This window comes from Engraulis encrasicolus, chromosome 13, assembly GCF_034702125.1.
Source record: "Engraulis encrasicolus isolate BLACKSEA-1 chromosome 13, IST_EnEncr_1.0, whole genome shotgun sequence".
NCBI lineage: Eukaryota > Metazoa > Chordata > Actinopteri > Clupeiformes > Engraulidae > Engraulis > Engraulis encrasicolus.
The window spans coordinates 38,339,040-38,354,069 of record NC_085869.1 but is presented as its reverse complement, the minus strand read 5'-3'; the positions used below and the strand labels follow the sequence as shown (position 1 = coordinate 38,354,069).

At 43.2% G+C, this 15,030-nt stretch overlaps 1 protein-coding gene across 1 annotated transcript; it reads left to right on the top strand.

The window, feature by feature from the left end:
• The first annotated feature begins 2,009 nt into the window (after positions 1-2,009).
• On the top strand, positions 2,010-8,352 carry LOC134460527 (zinc-binding protein A33-like). Its single transcript, XM_063212907.1, has 6 exons — positions 2,010-2,393; positions 3,123-3,209; positions 3,607-3,825; positions 5,823-5,845; positions 5,931-6,049; positions 7,290-8,352. Exons 1-6 carry the CDS (start codon positions 2,010-2,012, stop codon positions 7,829-7,831), a joined length of 1,374 nt encoding a protein of 457 aa, XP_063068977.1. The 3' UTR covers positions 7,832-8,352.
• The last annotated feature ends 6,678 nt before the right edge of the window (positions 8,353-15,030 follow it).

Sequence of the window (15,030 nt, the reverse complement as noted above, 5' to 3'; positions counted from 1 at the left end):
TCACGCACAAGAATGAGTCTCAGAAGTGTTTTCGTTGGTTTACTCGATGTATTTACTGTCTAAATGCACGGTATCAGTGCGCTACTAGTGTAGATCACTCAGCCGGTATGGCACTATAGCTCCATAACATAGCCCAAAAAGTGCATGCATCGTTATTTTATTGCGACAGGATGCTGGTCTCGTCGAACCGTAGTGCAGTGTACTAATTTCCAAAGTGTAGAATTGAACTTAAGACGCACCACGTGTCTTCTTTAGCCGCCGTGAACAGTTGTTTATCGTTCATCCCCAGTCAATCGATGTTGGCACATCGTCATGCGCGTGCCAGCTCCACAATATTATTATTGATTTTTGAGCATAATATTGCGCACTTTACCCCAGGTCCTCCCATTAAACTAGTCCAGTCGGAAAAGGGCTATAGAGTCTACACTGTTGAGTACAGTAAGATATAGAGTTCTCATTGGTGCTGTGCAAAGTACTAGAGCCAGCAGAGGCAGAAGAGAAACAGCATGCAAAAGATATGACAGAGTACCAGTATTTCTATTTACATTGCTCTCTCATTAACATTTTATTTGTCTTAAACCTCTGTCACGCATACACAGGGATACAAATACAGAGAGAGAGAGAGAGAGAGAGAGAGAGAGAGAGAGAGCGAGAGCGAGAGAGAGAGAGAGAATAAAAGAGTGATGTAGGGATGGAACAGTTCTCACTGCTGCTAGAGGGTATGAGGGCCCAAATTACTTGACAAGCCATTAGCCCTTCATGCAGATCCACTAATATGCTTGGTGCCAAAATTGTACAGGTAGTAGCCAGTTGTAATCTGTTAGGCCTATTTTAGATTTTTGGCAGTGTCATGGGAATTTACAAACATGTAGGCAATCCCATCTGCATCCACTAGTCACCTACAGAACAGCTCCTCAAATTCACATAGGCTAACAAATTCCCCTTTTTACTTGAACTTTCATCAGATTAGCTTTACATGTACCGTACACTGGAGTAGTTCTAATCAGGTGAAAGAATGTTATTAATCCTAATAAATAAGCCTCTATTTTCACTAAATTCCTTTACCCCTCCCACGACCTTTCATGGTCAGCAACTGTTTGTTAGCCAAAGAGCAGAGAGTCCAATACTACTGTAAGAAGTTCACAGTGTTCGAAGTTGCAGCCACATGCAACAGCTAACCGAAGAGCATTTGGTTGCTCCCCAACACTTTTGTCCAACTCAACGACAAGTGGAGGAGCAGACTCACTCTGTTCGAAGCCACAGCTCAACTCAATCAGCTATTCTGGTATGTAGGCCTACTCATAACTCTGATTTATTAGAGATGAACATTATAGGGATATGCAAATCAGCTTTTGTTCTCCCACTAAAATCCTCCTAACCCCGCCCCCCAACCTCCCACTTCCTGCATTGACCGAGCTGAAGGACAGGCACCCCAATCTGTTAGATGCTGCTATTGTATTGTAATGTATTGCTCGACACAAAAACAAGCTGAGGAGAAATAATAATCTGTGTGGTACAGTCAAATTCTCAGCAAGCTGTGGACAAGATACCTGATCTGTTTCAACACTACAGTCAAACTCTCAGCAAGCTGAGGAAAAGAGACCAGATCCCAGCCAAACTCAACAGTTTCTCTGGTACGTACAAACCTGGATCTTACAGACATTGCAGTGTTTTGATTGAGGACAGATAATTATTGAGAAAAAAAAATGAATGCACAGTAACAATATCGAAATATCTACCCAGGGAGATTTCCCCAGCTACAAACATGTACTTGGCTGACCTGTTTTTGTAAGCTGATTAACAGCTGAAGTGGAGAGTTCACATCTGATACAGCAGCAAAGTTGATTTTGATGTACGAAAAATACTGGCATTCAGTATATGTGTTTGTGTTTGTGTTTGAGAGCAACTGTTTGTTAATGTGTGAACGTCATGACTTTGTGTGTGTGTGTGCGTGCGTGCGTGCGTGCGTGCGTGCGTGCGTGCGCCTGTGTGTGTGCGTGTGTATCAGAATGGCTTCATCTCTAGAAAAAGACCTCACCTGTCCTGTATGCAGCGACATCTTCAAGGACCCCGTGGTGCTGTCCTGCAGCCACAGCGTGTGTAACATCTGTGTCCAGCATTACTGGGAGAGCAAAGGCTCCATGCAGTGTCCCGTCTGCAAGAACAAGTCCAGTGAAGCACCTACCTCAAGCTACGCTCTGAAAAACCTGTGCGAGCTCTACCTGAAGGAGAAGGGCAACGCGCATGGGCATGGGCGGTGTAAAGAGCACAAGAAGCACCTCAAGCTCTTCTGTCATAACGACCAAGAGCTCTTGTGCCAGTTGTGTGAAGACTCAAAAGCACACAAAGGTCACAAGTGCAGCTCCATCAGCAAGGCTGTGACTGATTTCAAGGTAGGTTACAAATGCAATGCCTTAATCATGTCAAGTTATGCTGTATAATGTGAAAGCGCAACTGGGAAACTCCAACTCCCATCGTCATTGTGACACAGCACTCCACAGCACAGCACACAAGTGTTCACTGCACACAACAAAATTGCATTTATGCCTTGTCCGTGCAAAGGGGCAGCCCCCAGTGGTGCCCCAAGGGAGCAGTGCGGCGGGACGGTACCATGCTCAGGGTACCTCAGTCATGGAGGAGGATGGGCGATAGCACTGGTTGATTACTGAACCCACCAACCTGGCGGGTCGGGAGTCGAACTGGCAACCTTAGGGTCACAAGTCCGACACTCTACCCGCTTATCCATGACTGCCCTAATAATGAACTTAAGGTCACATTTTCATTTTCATGCCATTTTGTAGTGTCCATACAGTAAAAGGATGATTATTTACCAGTACTTGAACTAAGCGGTCCTGACTACTTAACTAGTTAGACCACACCCATGGCCCTACTGATTAGTCACACCCACACACACAATATACATGGGTTCTAAATTTTAGTTTTAACCTGACTGCGCGAAACTACCTGCACACAACTCAACCTCTGATTGTTGGATTGATAGCTCACATGGTTGGCTGCCAGTATCTTGCCCCTCCTGACAACACTGTGTTGATAAACAAAAAAAACCCATCTACTGTATATTATACATTATATGATATTTTCATGTAATCCATTGGTTGCAGGAGGAGCTGATGGTCAAACTTCAGAAGAAGATGAAGGACTATGAGAAGGCCAGAGATGACTGCCATAGAACCATCATGCACATAAAGGTGAGGTAGGAAGATGCCATGATATAATCATGCACACTAATGTGAGGTAGGAAGATACCATAATATAATCATGGATTATGGGGTACACAATGTTTCTTCTCAGACTTGAACATAACATATACTGTAACGGTAGGTTCCAATCAAGGACTATTTTTTTTCCTGTGCAACCTCCTTGAACAACCATAAGTCTTTGATTCAGTGCCTCACTGAGATACATAAATATCAGAGACAGTGGGAACAGTAAAATCAGGACTGACATCTCTCTCCTCTCTCTCTCTCTCTCTCTCTCTCTCTCTCTCTCTCTCTCTCTCTCTCTCTCTCTCTCTCTCTCTCTCTCTCTCTCTCTCTCTCTCTCTCTCTCTCTCTCTCTCTCTCTCTCTCTCTCTCCCACCCTCAGACTCAGTCGAAACAAACAGAGAAACACATCAAGAAGATCTTCTCCGATCTTCACCAGTATCTACGAGATGAGGAGAAGGCGAGAATCGCTGCCTTGAAGGAGGACGAGAAACTCAAGAGCCAACTGATGAAGAAACAGGTGGATAAGATTACATCTCTTCCGGAATCAATCAAAGCCATCAGAGAGGAGATGGCTGCAGATGACATTACATTTCTACAGGTACAAAATCACAAGATATCCACCATTTAATTGTTTACAGTCAGTTTTTTTGGCTTTTTGCCTTTATATAGGACAAGACAGTGAGAGAGTGTGACAGGAAATGAGTGGAAGAGAGAGAGAGAGGGGAAGGGTCGGCAAAGGACCCCGGGGTCGGAATCCGAACCTGGGTTGCCGGCCAGGACAGTATTAAGCTCATACCTCACTGGTGCCCCCTTTATAAGCAATATCATGTCTTGTGTGGTTGTGCTTAGCCCACAGTCAAAAGATCCAGAAAGGGAGGCCGGATAGATATGTGATAGACAAAACGAGAAGCTCAATAGTCAACTGCTGAAGAAACAGGTGGATAAGATCACGTCTTACAGAATCAAAGCCATCAGAGATGAGATGAATGCAGATGAAATTACTTTTCTACTTGTCCAAACTCATGTAGCAGAGTAGCCTAGTAAACCAGCGTCACCCGCTGGACGACATTTTTTTTGGCTGTGAGTGGTCTGGCCTTGCATTGTTTTAGTGGTCTGCCAGGCTTGCCAAGAATCTGGCAAACCAATCACAACGCAGAGATTTGTTTCGAATCAAAGCGGGCGGGGTTTTGAGGGAGTGACGACGAAGCTCGCAACGTTGGGAAAGCACATCAACGAGAAAGATAGCGCTGCTTGGTCAGAGCGCCGGCCTATAGGCACAGACACGGTTTGAAAGACAATGGGTTGTTCTCATCAACAATCTTCGGTTGTACTATTCATCGGGGCCAGACTAAATTACACATCCAATCTCACATTTAGGCTGGTTAATCAGGCTAGTAGCAGGGTAGAAGTTTACCATAACAAGAAAGACTCAATTTTGGTCTTGTAGTACCGACTATGCCACTAGAGGGGGATAGTTATCCCCGCTAGAGAGTTCAACTAATGCATACAGGCACACAGATTCCTTTGGACAACAGAGGATATATTGGGTACAGTGGAGTCTTTGTATTAATACAAATTCTCTTTGAAATGTCCTTTGAAATACCCCAACATTAAAGAGCATTGGTCAAACATTCGACAAATTGGAGGACTGAGTTGACCTATACAAGGCAACAACATATAATCGCTACCACAGCGATGAGAGACTAAAACACCAACAGGGAGGACAGAGCGGCCCCCGTCCTATGTCTAGCAGCAACATGGACTTCACTCAAACCACTCAATTAAGTGGCAAGTTTAACCAGCCAAGCTGTCGAGCTCCAGAAAGCGCGCCACTGTACTAAGCACAAAAGGCACTTTTCTGTCAAGCGCAGACCTGTGTAGGCTACTTAACTGGAGTCCCCAGCAGCAACAACTGGGACTCTACTGGCAAAACTGCCACAAACAATAAAATAATCTGCCACCCCAAAAATGTTGGTAGTCTACTTTTAAGGGACTGTCGGTATTGCCAATTGGTGGCCATTGGGTAACATGGGACAGAAGCACAACAGCAGACTATGCAGACTGCGCAGAGACGCATTATGCTACACTCACAAAGTACACAGTATACTCGGGGCTATAAATTAAGACTAGTAGGCCGAACTAGTTAGTAATCTCATGAGCCAAACATGCACTTGTCACCAGTGAAAATGCCAAGTAAGTTTTCTTTTCTACCAGCCAAACGGAATCTTCATCGCCATTTGGCCGATTGGCGGGTCTTAATTAGAGTCACATACAAACCACTCTATAAGGCTTCTTCTCAGCAATGTCCAGGTCAACATATCAAACCCTATACCACCACCAACAAAATGGTAGGCCTATCACTGGAATGCTTTGATCAGGTCAAGTTCAGTGCCCACTACGACGTAATTTTCCAATTTTCTGACATTGACATTTTCTGAATTGTGTTGAAATTGATAAAAATGCTTCTGTTTGCTTTTTAAATTTTGAATATGGATGTTGTTGTTGTTGTTGTTGTTGTCGTTTGCATGTGTGTGCATCAGTTCATGACAGTTGGGTTCAGTAAAATTCTATTTGTTTTTCTCATTGTCTACTCAGAACTACAGGAGTACAGTGGAAAGGTGAGTGATGTGCCTTCTGTTTCTCCCTTGTCTGTGTTTCTGAACCCAGACACAGAGCAATACTAACTGGTGAATATTATTCCAGAGCCCAGTGCTCACTGAAAGATCCAGAGAAGCTTTCAGGAGCTCTGATCAATGTGGCAACGCACCTGGGCAACCTGAAATTCAAAGTCTGGGAGAAGATGCAGGAGATTGTGCAATACTGTGAGTACATTTTCTACAGGAACTAGTTCAAAGTTCAGTTCACACATTTCAAAATGTAGTGCATTCATAGTTTATAGTTGTTGTTTTTTTTAACCCATTGTAGCCTGGAGCGACATATACACTGCATCAGGTTCTTGAGATCTGGGGTTTTTTATTTAAAAAGTGGGTATGTTAGAGCTGAATCAACACATTCTAATGCAAAATGAGGGTCCTAGCTTTTCAATGACTTATTTCATGTTTTTATGTGCTTCGGAGACTGAAATATTTACATAGGTTTTAATAGGCAGAGGGCACCTTTCCCCAAAAAGAGCTTAGGCTAAAATGGTTTATGGTTGTTTTTATGCTTTTTCACTTTTATTGATCAGACAGTACAGTTGAGAGAGACCGGAAATGAATGGTGAGAGAGAGAGGGGGGAAGGATCGGCAAAGGACGCCAGGTCGGAATCGAACCTGGGTCGTCTCCAGTGTAATGTGCCGTCTTAGTTCATTGAGCCACCGCGGCCCCATTCTATACTGTGAATAATTAATGCATGGTTCTTCTTTTAAGAGGTTTATAGAAGCTGTATTATTCAATATCATTTCCGAAGCCTATAACACCACAGAGAGCAATTTTTTATTGATTTATCAATTATCAGAACAGTAAAAATATATGTGTTAGATGTCATCCTTTGTTATTGGAGCTCTTTGTAATGTATTTGGCTGGGTTGTCACCAAACACTAAGGAAATGTGGTACCCTATTTGGTGCACCGAGTTCATTTGCAGGCACCAGAATGAACTCGTCCATAGTTTGTTCATCAGGCAGCATATAGTGTGGGTTCTGTTCACGTTCGCCTGAATTATGAACTAGTTCAGGTACTGGGTCTGGGGTGGGGATTAGATAGCAGATAAGCATATACACCCAACAATGTGGTTCCACTTTATAATAACGTCTCCTTAATTACAATTTAACCGATTGGTCGTTAATGCAAAGACTTGTATACTCATTTTTCAACCTTTATATATTCTGTTCGAATTTTAGTAGGGAGTGAAAAAGACAACACTGAGCACACATACACACATACACACACACACACACACACACACACACACACACACACACACACACACACACACACACACACACACACACACACACACACACACACACACACACACACACACACACACACACACACACACAAAGGCTTTTCAAGGGATGTAAAAGCAAACTGTGGGCCTGTGTATTCTTCCTCTCTGCAGCTCCTGTCACGCTGGATCCCAACACTGCACACACAGGACTGATGCTGTCTGAAGATCTGACCAATGTGAAGCGTAGTGATGAGAAACAACAACTGCCTGATAACCCAGAGAGATTTGATAGATACTTCACTGTGGTAGGCTCTGAGGGCTTTGACTCAGGGACACACTGCTGGGATGTGGAGGTTGGGGAGAATTCTTGTTGGGGCGTGGGGGTGATGACAGAGTCTGTCCAGAGGAAAGGGGAGTGTGCCACCAAGAATGGACAGTGGTATTTCTGGTACAAAGATGGCAAATATTGGGCATGTGCCACGCCCCATCCCTCCTTTCTCCTGGCAGTCAGGCAGAAACCCCAGAGGATCAGAGTGCAGCTGAACTGGGACAGACAAGAACTGGTGTTTTCCGACCCCGATAGCAACACACACCTGCACACCCTTGAAGACACTTTCTCTGAGAGAGTGTTTCCATACTTAAACACAGGAGAGTTCCCCCTTAAAATCCTACCAGTGAAGGTGTCAATAGCAGCAACGCAGCAACTCAGCTAGGGGTGACATCACTGACAGTGCAGTGCACTAACATGCAAGGAATATTCTTTTAATTGGAATGGTTGCAGTATTACGTTTGTGTGCAAGTCATGTACAGCCTCTAACTGCAGTTTTGTTGCCTGTGTTGATGAAACAACAGCTAATAACCTGACAATTGACTCCAGAAGTCGCAGTGGCTGTAAACTCCTTATTCATTCCCATTCTGTCCGTGCTTCTGGAATATTCCAGTTCCGGAAACGCTGTTTCACACACATTAATGGATATTACCGAAATTGTTTTAAAAGGAATACTCTGTGCATGGACTGTATGTGACTGCACTCATTGAGTAACAAGGTGTAACTGAGCATGGAGAATTTGTAGGGCAGTTGGTGAAGTATTATAGTCACTTTTTGCACATTACGAGGCATGATAGATAATAATGTGGCATTTGAAATCAAGAAGGTCTGTATCGTTTAGGTAGTTCTGTTTGTTTATTTTGTCATGACTTCACTTTCTAGTATCAGTCATGCTAAGGCCCTTTTCTAAAATAAGAAAAAAACAATAAATGGTTTTATATTTGATTGTGTGTTGTATTGTTTGCTTATTTTATCACCTCATTCCTCACTGGTCCCAAAAGTCTTGTAAAGCAAGCCAAATTTTCTTGTTTTTTTTGTTGTCCAATGTAGGCATTTGGGTTTGAGACATAATTCAGTAGATGAGCATGAAACAAAAATGCTGTGCTGCAATCCAAATGACCATGAGTGCAAAATGATCTATCACATGTGAATTTAATTACCAGGATATTAAATATGTCATTTTGAACATTCATTCCATATTCATCTTGACTTCTCAAACCCAAATATCTTTGGTGGACAACAAAAACAAGAGAATTTGGTTTCCTGTTCCAAAACCTTTGTAGGGGACATATCTGCTATACAAATGATCATCCATGGTTAAACGAGTGGCCTGGTGCCATTACTATTGTGGTAGCAGTTCCTAGTGCTAAATCATTCTATCTGAGAAAGCACAACCAATGGTGAGAAGTGCAAGGGTTTCTCTGTACTAGAGTCCCTTTCCAAGTTGCCGATAATTTTATAGGAGCAGGGGGTATTGATTTTGTTCAGCCATTGTTTTGCTGAAAAGCTCTGAAGGCCGTAATGTAACAGTTGTACAATAGAGAAGGCTTAGATCAGGTAGGCTGGCAACAACTTCTACCACTGACCATGAGCAGCACAAAATTCCTTCGAGTGCATATCAGCGACGACCTCTCCTGGACCACAAATACAACATCACTGGCGAAGAAGGCCCAAAAGCGCCTCTACTTCCTGCACAAACTAAAGAAGGCAAGTGCTACACCCTCCATCATGACAGCATTCTACAGAGGAACCATTGAGAGCATCCTGACCAGCTGCATCACAGTGTGGGGCGGAAGCTGCACAGAGCAAAACAGGAAGACATTCCAGCGCATTGTGAACACAGCGAAGAGGATCATTGGAGCGCCACTCCCCTCCCTGCAGGACATTTACACCACCCGCCTCACCCGAAAAGCACTGATGATCACCAAGGCCATAAGCCACCCTGCAGACAAACTGTTCATGCTCCTGCCCTCTGGAAAGAGGTACAGATGCCTCCTCTCCAGTACCACCAGGCTGGCAAAGACCTTCATACACCGAGCAATCAGGATGCTGAACACTTAACCCACCCTCCTATCACTGATAGCCCCCCCTCAACACTGAATTGGGATTGCACATTCTACTTGCAGTAACTCAAACACACACACACACACACACACACACACACACACACACACACACACACACACACACACACACACACACACACACACACACACACACACACACACACACACACACACACACACACACACTGATACAAACACACACAGACACACTGATAGCCCTCCCCCCTACACTGCATCATAATTGCACACTCTACTTGCACTCAGACTAAAAAAAAAACACACACACACACACACACACACACACACACACACACACACACACACAAACACACACACTACAGTGACTAAAAAATACACACATACACACTCAAACTCACACTCACACTCAAACTCAAAACACACACACGGAAGCACACACACACACACACACACACACTCATGCAAACACACACACACACACACACACACACACACACACACACACACACACACAAACACACACATACACACACACACACACACACACACACACACACACTGAAATAACTCAAAAGCACACACACATGCACACACACACACACATGTTGCTGTGTACTGGAAAACTAGCCACCAACTAGTTGTAAATATTGCACACTGCAATTGCTTACTTTATATTTATTATTATTTCACAATGCTACTATCACCATGTTAGAATTGTCACAATAGGACATAACTGGAAATGCTCAACAATACCTCTGTAAGGGTATTGTATAGGTAGGCCTACTCTAGGTGTAATGTACTGTATCATGTGTACTGTCTCTGTCTAATTGTCTATGTCCACACCTTAAGTCTATGTCTATGTCTGCAAGGCAAAGTAAGAAACATAATTTAAATTCTTTGTATGACCAGTGCATGTAAAGAAATTGACAATAAAACCGACTTGACTTGACTACATGAATAGGTGTAGGTAGTCTGTCGAATTTGTTTTAAAGTCTCTCAAAGTTGATCAACATTTCATAACAATATTTTGATGTGCTCACACTCATTAGACTGTAACATTTTAAAGAGTAAGTCGGGTATTTAGCACAGCCGATATGTAGCACATTGTAGGGGTTATTTACATTTTTGGAGGTGAGGACTTACGTGGAAGAATAAAGCATGAGGAGTGGGCTAAACTCCTCACGCTGGGATACCAAAAATGTAGGTATAATTGGACGTGAGGAATAAATTCCCCATGTGAGGGCAGCAATTGCGTAGGGGTTATTGGAGGTGAGGAGAAAACTCCTCATTCTTAGTCAACCGAATTCACATATTTTGCCTTCACATTTAACGATTTTATGAGACTGATTGTAACATGTGATTTATAGTGAAAGCCCAATTGGGAAACTCCAACTCCCATTGTCATTGTGACACAGCACTCCACAGCACACAAGTGAACACTGCACACAACGAAATTGCATTTATGCCTCACCCGTGCAAGGGGGCAGCCCCCAATGGTGCCCCAAGGGTGTAGTGCAACGGGACGGTACCATACTCAGGGTACTTCAGTCATGGAGGAGGATGGGGGAGAGCACTGGTTACTTACTGCCCCCACCAACCTGGCGGGTCGGGAGTCGAACCGGCAACCTTTGGGCTACACGTCTGACGCCCTAACTGCTTACCCATGACTGCCCATATACAGTCATTAATTACACAATTGATGATTCCATGAATCCATACCTACACAATTGAGGCCTAAGAGTGAGGAGTTTTTGCCTCACCTCCAATAACCCCTACATACCGTAATTGCTGCCCTCGTGTGAGGAATTTATTCCGTACGTCCAATCATACCTAATTTTTTTGGTTCCACAGCATGAGGAGTTTAGCCTACTCCTCATGCGTTATTCTTCCTCATCCAAAAATGTGAACAACACCTACAACATTTTAGAACTTATTTGCAATGCATTGGACTGGTTCATACCCAAATCTTTCGACTTTTCTTCTCTGTCATTTTGCTAATTTGGATTTGCATCAGTTTGCTTCAGAGTGGCACACTCTTAAATCCACTTTAAACATTTGTCGCAAAAAAAAGTTTTGTAACACGTTTCGCAACGTAAGTTTGGGAATGTAGCCTAAACTCAGAAAAGGGGGTAAAAGGGCTAAATACCTAACTTGTCCTTAAACACTCTCTAACACACACACTTGTCCTTAAACACTCTCTAACACACACACACACACACACACACACACACACACACACACACACACACACACACACACACACACACACACACACACACACACACACACACACACACACACACACACAGCAGGAGAGAAAGATCGCAATTGAAAGATACAGAGTGATAAGTGTATACACTTTGTATTAAAAACTAGTTGCGAGACAATTGTAAATCAGATCAAATAGATTATTTTTTTAGAGCAGTGTTTCCCAACCAGGGATAGGTGTACTACTAGGGGTACGTGAGCACACTGTAGGAGGTACGTGGAAAAATGTAACAATAACAAATATATTGCATATAAAAAGGTTGGGAACACTGTTTTAGGTGAATTTAAAGTTCTAAGACAAGCTGAAGTAAGTGTGTCCATTACCTACTCTAGGTGGGTGCAAGCTTTGTGGCTGGAGTAGTACCTTTTGCATAACAATTACGCAACACTGGGCATGGTTAAATGGTAAGGGTTTTAAGCTTGTAGCCCAAACATTGCTGGTTCGACTCTCGAAATACCAGGTTGGTGGGGGGAGTAATTACCCAGTGTTCTCCCCCATCCTCCTCCATGGGTAGCCTGAGGGTGGTATTGCCCTGCTCCTTGGGGCTCCGTTTGGGGTGTGCTGTGTCACGATGGCAGTGGAAGTTTCCAAGTTGGGCTTTTGCTTTTTAATATTACTAGCCTACTAAGGTACATGTTGTGTTCTGTGCACAGCTAATTGCCCAGCGTACATGGGACTCTGTAGAGTACATTTAACCCCTGGTTTGGTGTTTTCTCGTGTCAAAGTAAACTAGTAAATTGTTGAAATAACACTGACACCAGAGTGCATTTTTTTACACTAAAATGAGATGACATTTTGCCTTGTGGTTACAATCTGCTTCAATGTTATGCTGTGCATTGTCCCTGTAAAAAAACATTAAACAAATAAACAAATGGAGTTCACATGTAACCCCCAACAGTGTTCAAATGTACCAAATCAGCCATTATTTAGCACATACAATTCTGAACTCTAATTCTGAGTTCTACTGTAATGTACTGGTCCACTTTATGGATAGCAGATTGAGAAGTGTATGCTCCATATGAGTTAATTTCACCATTGTCAGTGTTTCATATGAGGAACTCTACAGTGTGGCTACGGCTAAATTAAAAAAATGCTTTTTTGTAGATTATTTGAAAGATAGGTGGTCTTGTCTTCTGCTTTCTATTGTGAAATGCAAGAAAATGTATAAACACCGATTTTAAAAGATCTATGACCAATATTACAGAATTTACATGGAACAATGTAAATGAAAAGTATAAAGAATAAATGTATAAGGATATTATGCAAGTTTACTTTTTGATATTTTTTACAGATTTATCAATACACTACAATACAATAACAAACTAGTTAGTTTAGCATTCCTTCAATGTGAACCTAGAACTATCTTGTTTACACATTTTATATACTTTTATATAGGCCCTAGTCTACATTTACTTCAAAACCATAACTAATCATGGGTTCATCAAACAATTTGTGTGTGTGTGTGTGCGTGCGTGCGTGCGTGCGCGCACATGTGTGTGTGTGTGTGTGTGTGTGTGTGTGTGTGTGTGTGTGTGTGTGTGTGTGTGTGTGTGTGTGTGTGTGTGTGTGTGTGTGTGTGTGTGCACATGTGTGTGTGTGTGCGTGCACGCGTGTCTGTGATGCGCGTGTGTATGTGTGTGTGTGTGTGTGTGTGGAAGGGTGGTACCCTATGGATAATAAGCTTCAATGAACCCCCCCAGCCACATAAATCGGACACAGTATGGGCTACCTATTTACATAGGGCCCTCGTAACTCTGTCACACTTTACCCCCCTCTACGACATCTGTGTGTGTGTGTGTGTGTGTGTGTGTGTGTGTGTGTGTGTGTATGTGTGTGTGTGTGTGTGTGTGTGTGTGTGCGCATGTATGTGTGTATGTGTGTGGAAGGGTGGTACCCTATGGATAATAAGTTCCGATGAACCCCCCCAGCCACATAAATCGGACACAGTATGGGCTGCCTATATACATAGGGCCCTCGTAACTCTGTCACACTTTACCCCCCGTCTACGACATCTCTCTCTCTGTGTGTGTGTGTGTGTGCGTGCGTGCGTGCGTGTGTGCGTGTGTGTGTGTGTGTGTGTGTGTGTGTGTGTGTGTGTGTGTGTGTGTGTGTGTGTGTGTGTGTGTGTGTGTGTGTGTGTGTGTGCTTGCATGCGTGCGCATTAGAGAGAGTACATTTTTCTGTACTGTTGGTCTGTTTACTTCCTGCCAATTTGTCATTTACGGGACTGTACTTGGAAAAATGGTACTTGGTAAATCCTGTTATGTAAACAAACTTAAGGGGCTTCACATTTCCAGTACAGTAGACGTTTGGAGCTGAATCAGATGAAGCAATGTCTTTAATCCAAAGGAATCAGCTTTTATTTCCACTAAATCCCTCCTCTAACATCTGATTTCTTGCGACAGCTATCTGAGTGGCAGACACGTCCAGTCATATAGATCCAGTCTACCTGTATATCAACTGCAAGCTGAGGAGAAGCTTCAGTCTGTTCGAAGCTGCAGCACAACTCTGTAGTGAACTGAGGAGTCGCTCACTCTGTTCAACACTACAGCCCAACTTTACAGTGAGCTGAGAAGAAGTTCACCGTGTTCGAAGTGGCAGCTGGCAGAAGAGCATTCGTTAACTCTCCAACACTGTAGTCCAACTCAACGGCAAGTGTTGGAGCCGACATTCCTCACTCAGTCAACCAGCTACTCTGGTATGTACTCATAACTCTGATTTTAAAGACGCACATTACCGGTATATGCAACTCAGCTAGCCGTTTACCTGTACTGTCCTCAACTCAACAGCAAGCTGAGAAGGAGTTCACTCTGTTCAACTCTACAACCCATCTCAACGGTTAGATGTTTACTCGTTTCAACACTACCGCAAGCTGAGGAGAAGGAGTTCACTCTCAACGGCAAGCTGAGGAGGACCCAGGTAAAAGAAAAAAACATGTATGCTTTAAGTGCACTTTTGATGACCATACTTAGTACATAGTAGGCCTATACTACTTTCTGTGATTTAACTTACACTTCATTGCAGTATTAGTGTTCTGGAGCACTACTAAATCAATGCTTTAGCGCACTTGCAGCAAGCACAATGACTGTTAAATTGGCACCTGTTTTGGACAGCTTTAAAAGATAACTTCAGTCAATTTCAACATGCAGTACCTGAGGTTTTTGTTTTCCTTCTTCAGCCTTTTCCAAGATTGGTCATTGTAATGGGGGCAGCGGTTTGTTTACAGTACATAAAAAAAAGTTTTTTAATGTATTCCCAAAAACATCCAAA

Coding starts and splice junctions, on each gene's coding strand:
- LOC134460527 (XM_063212907.1), top strand. CDS start 2,010: ATGGCTTCATCTCTAGAAAAAGACCTCACCTGTCCTGTATGCAGCGAC. Junction 2,394..3,122: donor AGGCTGTGACTGATTTCAAG/GTAGGTTACAAA, acceptor CATTGGTTGCAG/GAGGAGCTGATGGTCAAACT. Junction 3,826..5,822: donor ATGACATTACATTTCTACAG/GTACAAAATCAC, acceptor TTGTCTACTCAG/AACTACAGGAGTACAGTGGA.